Source organism: Limulus polyphemus, unplaced genomic scaffold (assembly GCF_000517525.1).
Source record: "Limulus polyphemus unplaced genomic scaffold, Limulus_polyphemus-2.1.2 Scaffold5242, whole genome shotgun sequence".
Taxonomy (NCBI): Eukaryota; Metazoa; Arthropoda; class Merostomata; order Xiphosura; family Limulidae; genus Limulus; species Limulus polyphemus.
This window is the reverse complement of record NW_013670852.1, coordinates 48,860-54,397: the sequence shown is the minus strand read 5'-3', so window position 1 is coordinate 54,397 and position 5,538 is coordinate 48,860. Positions and strand designations below refer to the sequence as shown.

General features: G+C 30.9%; 1 protein-coding gene across 1 annotated transcript in view; it reads left to right on the top strand.

The window, feature by feature from the left end:
* Positions 1–5,538, top strand: part of LOC106472316 (polycomb protein suz12-A-like) — a 25,804-nt gene that overhangs the window by 8,671 nt on the left and 11,595 nt on the right. The window contains exon 2 of the mRNA XM_013932950.2: positions 349–506. Within this exon, the coding sequence (XP_013788404.1) occupies positions 349–506 (158 nt within the window). The remainder of the gene's footprint in view (positions 1–348; positions 507–5,538) is intronic.

Below are 5,538 nucleotides of genomic sequence, written 5' to 3'. Positions count from 1 at the left end.
AATGAACATTTTATTTTATTTAATGTGATTTCTGAGATTTTTTTTTTTTTCCGCCAAATAATGAAGTGATGTTCATTAGATAATTTGGCAAAATGTTTTTAGCAAACTTTTCCTAAGGAAAATACTATTTTCTGTAATCAACTCCTTTGAAAATTTTCAAAGAAATGACAGCTATTTATTTAAACAGTTGTTTTTGTTAAGAACTATTGTTAGTGTAATTTGTAAGTAATTGTATTTATCGTTCAGTGCTCTACAAATATTGTTACCTGGTTTCATTGTACAAAGTGTTTGATATTAGTTTCAGACTTAACACAATATACATTTAATATTGTTTGATTTTTCCACTAGCCTCATCCTAAAGGGGCAGGAATAGATGTGTCCATTAATGACTGCTATGATGGCTCATATGTGGGTAATCCTCATGACCTGTACTCGCAGACAGGTATGGCTTTTAACAGTAGTGGCCCAACTCAGCGAACACCAGTTACCCATGTTATGGTTAGCAAGTAAGTTTGTTAAAATTATGACTTGTTAATGATTGATAAAATACTGTCATATGGAAACTAGACCATATAATAAAAAATATAAATAAATATATACATGTATTGAAATGCCTTATTTATTGTATGAATGAGAAACTAAAGATACATGTTTGGTTTCAGTCAGTTGTCAGCCTTTTTTGAGGGTGAAAAATGTGCAAAAGCTTCTTTGCCTAGGAATTAACTCTGCTTGCTTTGATAACATATGACATATTCAAGTAATAGCTAATTGTTTAAAAAAATGCTACTAGCAATGGCATTAATAATTACCTGAAGAAGCCACTGTAATTGTCAGATTTAAGATATTCTTTTTTTGCCAATTGTCAAAATAAAAAGGCATTTACTTAAACTTTGTAGTAGTATAAATATATACTGTGTTGATGTTGGGCTTAGGATTCTTCTACAGTAGGTGTCTGTGACTTGTTGGCAATAAATTCAACGATAAATGAACAGCACACACTTTACTTGTTTTCAAAATAATATGACATGGCCTTTCACCTGTGACCCGTCTTGAAAGGGTTAACTAAATACTTGTGTTTTAGAACAGGGGTTCACAAATTTTTTCAGTCCTGTTTATAAGTATCTGTTCTGACTACTTCTGTCTTCACTCAGAAATTTCTAAAATTCATAACATATTATAAATAATGGGTATCCCTTTATTTCTTACACACTTTCACACAACTATTTTTAACAAATAAACTAGAACTTACCAAAAAGCCACACATTGCCTCAAAATATTTGCTAGTTCTTACCACTCCTTTCATGACTAAACAAAGTTTTAAATTTATATCCCAAAATCATTACCTACAAATTAAGCTACGTTTAGTATTTAAGTCAACATTAAATCCAAATGTGTCTTTTATCCAATTGTATAGTAAGAATAACATTCACCACATCCTTCTTAAAACTTTAAGTTTTTCTCTACTTTGGAACAAAGAATTATAAATTCTTTATATAAGAAAACCTTTCCATTTTCAATGATCACATAACACGAAATAATATCATCAACTTTACCCTGTTGTACTTAATAATTTACATATTTCTATTGTTTTTATGTATTATTATTTTTATTTTGTAAGATGTAGGTGTTTAAGCCTTTCTTTATGATGTTTTCTCATAAGCAAATGTGCATGGGATCAATCCAATGCACTTACCCTGTAATGGAGAAGAAATGGTGATTGTAATTCTAAATTTACTACATGTATCTACATGAAATGTGGCAAGCTTTTAAGTGGAGTACTCCATTGTACATAAAAAATCAGTTGTATTACAAAAGTATATGTACTCAAGATATGTCTGACAACAAAAGGCTGACTCAGACTCTAACAATTTGGAGTGCAAGATGGTGTTTATGTGAAGAATAAAAATACTTTTGCTCATTGTACTTTTTGCATATTGCATTTGCATAACCTCATGAACCTTCAAAATGTATATGTACATTTTTTCCCATATCCCTGTTAATTATAACTGGTATTCATTTTACCACAAACTGTTGCTAATTCATTGATGTAGAATAAGATGAATAGTTGATAACTCTGACATCAAATACATAATACCGTGCTGAGTGGTACTCTTTAAAAAGTTATGGCATGTGAACTTTGACCCACATAGGGTTAACAATATTATTAAACATGTGCTGTATGTTTTATTGTACATTCTGTTATATTGTTAAATCTGTATTCTTTCTAAACTTTTGGTTGTATAAGTAACCTTTCGCTTTGTAGCTATGTTTTTTTTTTGTAGTTAGAATATTGTAACTAACTTTTTGAGGCTTTAATGCTGATGATAGTTTGAAACAATTCCAAAATGTCCATAATTAAATATGTGTTATGCTATTACCCTATTAGTAATATTTGTTTTCCACCTAATGAATCAGTTACTTTAACAAATATCTTTTAACCCTGATTTATGGCGAGGGGTCAAAATGTGCATATCACAATGTTTTTATTACATTCAAAATTTTATTTAAAAACATTATTGTCAATGTATGGCAGTAAACTTGGCATGAAACATAGTTTATAATTCAAATTTTAATATTATACAAGTTTCCGTTTCTTAATTTAAAAAGGAAATATTTTAATAAATTCTCTGTTTTAATGTTCTTTCTTTCTTCTCTTATATGGGTTTACAAATGTCTACCAATTTTATATGCCAACTATAAATATTGACAGCCGGAACTTCTTACTTTCTGAGATAGTAATAACTTTCTTACACCCATCACAGGAGCTCCTCCCAACTCTACACACTTTTGAAATCATTTATTTACTCGTGTCTTTTTGTCAGTGGTACATGTTTATAACCAGTAGAAAGGCCATTTTGTGAACTTTGTGATTATGTTGATGGTATTTTCATTTATCATAATTAAAAATGTCATTTTGCCAGTAGATTTTATTGTATGTAGACTGAAGTAGGTGCTCCTCTAAATAATAAAAACTTTTAAACCTCCTTATAGGTTAATTAGAAGGCCAAAGAAATTACAGTTGTTTTGGGGCTTTCTATTTTAGTTTGTGTTTGAAAATGCATATTTGAGAGCCACGTGAATTAGATGTGCATGATATAATCTGATCTATTTGTTTACTTTGCTTGTTACAGTAGTTAGACATGACAGAGCAATATAATTACATGAAAGCAGTTGTAAAACGTTAAGGGGACAAAGCTTTTAAGATAAATAATTGTAAACATCTGTTAAAATTTTCAGTCATTCTACAGAATAAGAGTATTTTTGATTTTATTTCATATTTTTCAACTTTTTTTACAGAAGATTTCACTATGGTTAGTGTTAGGGTAGAGAAAATAAGAGGTGAAGTATAAAGTATTATAAGAAAAAAACAAACTTGATATTCATTCAAGAGGTTCTATAGGCTATGCAAATGAAATAAGATAAGTGTAAGATGAAAATCACCTTGCACCAGATCAGTCAGTCTGAGTGAAATTGACTCAGTAAATTCACAGACAAATCTTTAGTAAAATACTTTTTAAAACATTTTGATTTCTTTGTGTACAACATGTAACACTTACTAAAAGCCTACCAAATTTTGTGGAGATAGACTTGGTAAATTCAGAATTATAGTAAATATTAAATCTTCAATATGGGTGGTCAGTCCAATGGACCAACTCCATGCACATAGGGTTAATATCTTGAAAATCCAAACTTAAGATAGACTTTTAATTGAGAAATGAACTATTTAATGATAATTAGGGTGCACTATCCAGTGTTTGGTAAACAGTCAATAAGCTGTGCAATTTGTGATACAAAGAAGAATGCATCTTCACTGTTGGTTAATAAACTACTCAATATATTTCATGATTTTTGTAAATCCACCATTTTATATTGTGTATTCACATGACATTAATATTAGATTGCATTTATTTTTTATATGTAATCCACAGTCTGCCTACTTATAATAATAGGCAGCATAAGTAAAAGTACGTGATATTTTCTGATACTAAGGCATATTCTGCTTCGGCAATATTTAAAATTTATGTTAAATTATTATGGTTTTTGTGTTTGTTTTATGTAATCAAAATAAGTTAGTTTGGATAGAAATTTCAGTAAAATGTAATCATATCATTTTAAAAAAATACTCGCCATTAGTACCAAAGTCAATCTTAAGACATTTTATGTTGCTCATTTTACTTACTCTGCAAAAGTGCATAGGGAATATAAATATACTCTCTTGATAGATAGATAGATTAGTACACTAGTGCAATATTATGGGTAAATGCTAAAACAGGCATGAATTTGAGAGATTTCATGATACTGATAGTGTGTAAAATGAATTATGCAAAGTAAACATAATGTTTGATTAAACACATTGTACTGTGCTTTAGTCCATTCAAAACTTATCTTATTGATATTGTGAAAAGGTGCCAGAGTGTTAAAGGGCAACAATCGTTAGATTGTGTTATGTTCTTCATTAATGTAGACACTTATGAAGAGCAGGGTTCTGTAAAACATGCATCACCTGCAAGAATGTTTGACATCATTTTTCTTAATACAGAGGTCAACAACAGCAAATCTTAATGAATGATTTGTCAAATATTTTATGGATGGATGAGGTCTGCCTCACTCAGTTCTCAAGCAATGACCTACCATGTGTTAAGAGATAAGCAGGTGAACAACTTGACTGAATGTGTTGTTTCAACTGTGAAGGACTATAAGTAGGTGAACAACTTGAGTGAACTTGTTGTTTCAACTGTGAAAGACTAAGCAGGTGAGCAACTTGAGTGAACTTGTTTCAACTGTGAAGGAGTAAGTAGGTGAACAACTTGAGTGAACTTGTTTCAACTGTGAAGGAGTAAGTAGGTGAACAACTTGAGTGAACTTGTTTCAACTGTGAAGGAGTAAGCAGGTGAACAACTTGAGTGAACTTGTTTCAACTGTGAAGGAGTAAGCAGGTGAACAACTTAAGTGAACTTGTTTCAACTGTGAAGGAGTAAGCAGGTGAACAACTTGACTGATCTTGTTGTTTCAACTGTAAAAGACTAAGCAGGTGAACAACTTGACTGATCTTGTTGTTTCAACTGTAAAAGACTGTAAGCAGGTGAACAACTTGACTGATCTTGTTGTTTCAACTGTAAAGGACTGTAAGCAGGTGAACAAGTTGATTGATAGTGTTATTTCAACTGTGAATGACTAAGCAGGTGAATAACTTGACTGATTGTGTTGTTACAACTGTAAAAGACTGTAAGCAAACGAACAATTTGACTGATTGTGTTGTTACAACTGTAAAAGACTGTAAGCAAACGAACAATTTGACTGATTGTGGTGTTACAACTGTAAAAGACTGTAAGCAGGTGAACAATTTGACTGATCTTGTTGTTTCAACTATAAAAGACTAAGCAGGTGAACAACTTGACTGATTGTGTTGTTTCAACTGTAAAAGACTGTAAGCAGGTGAACAACTTGCCTGATCTTGTTTCAACTGTGAAGGACTAAGCAGGTGAACAATTTGACTGATTGTGTTGTTTCAACTGTAAAAGACTGTAAGCAGGTGAA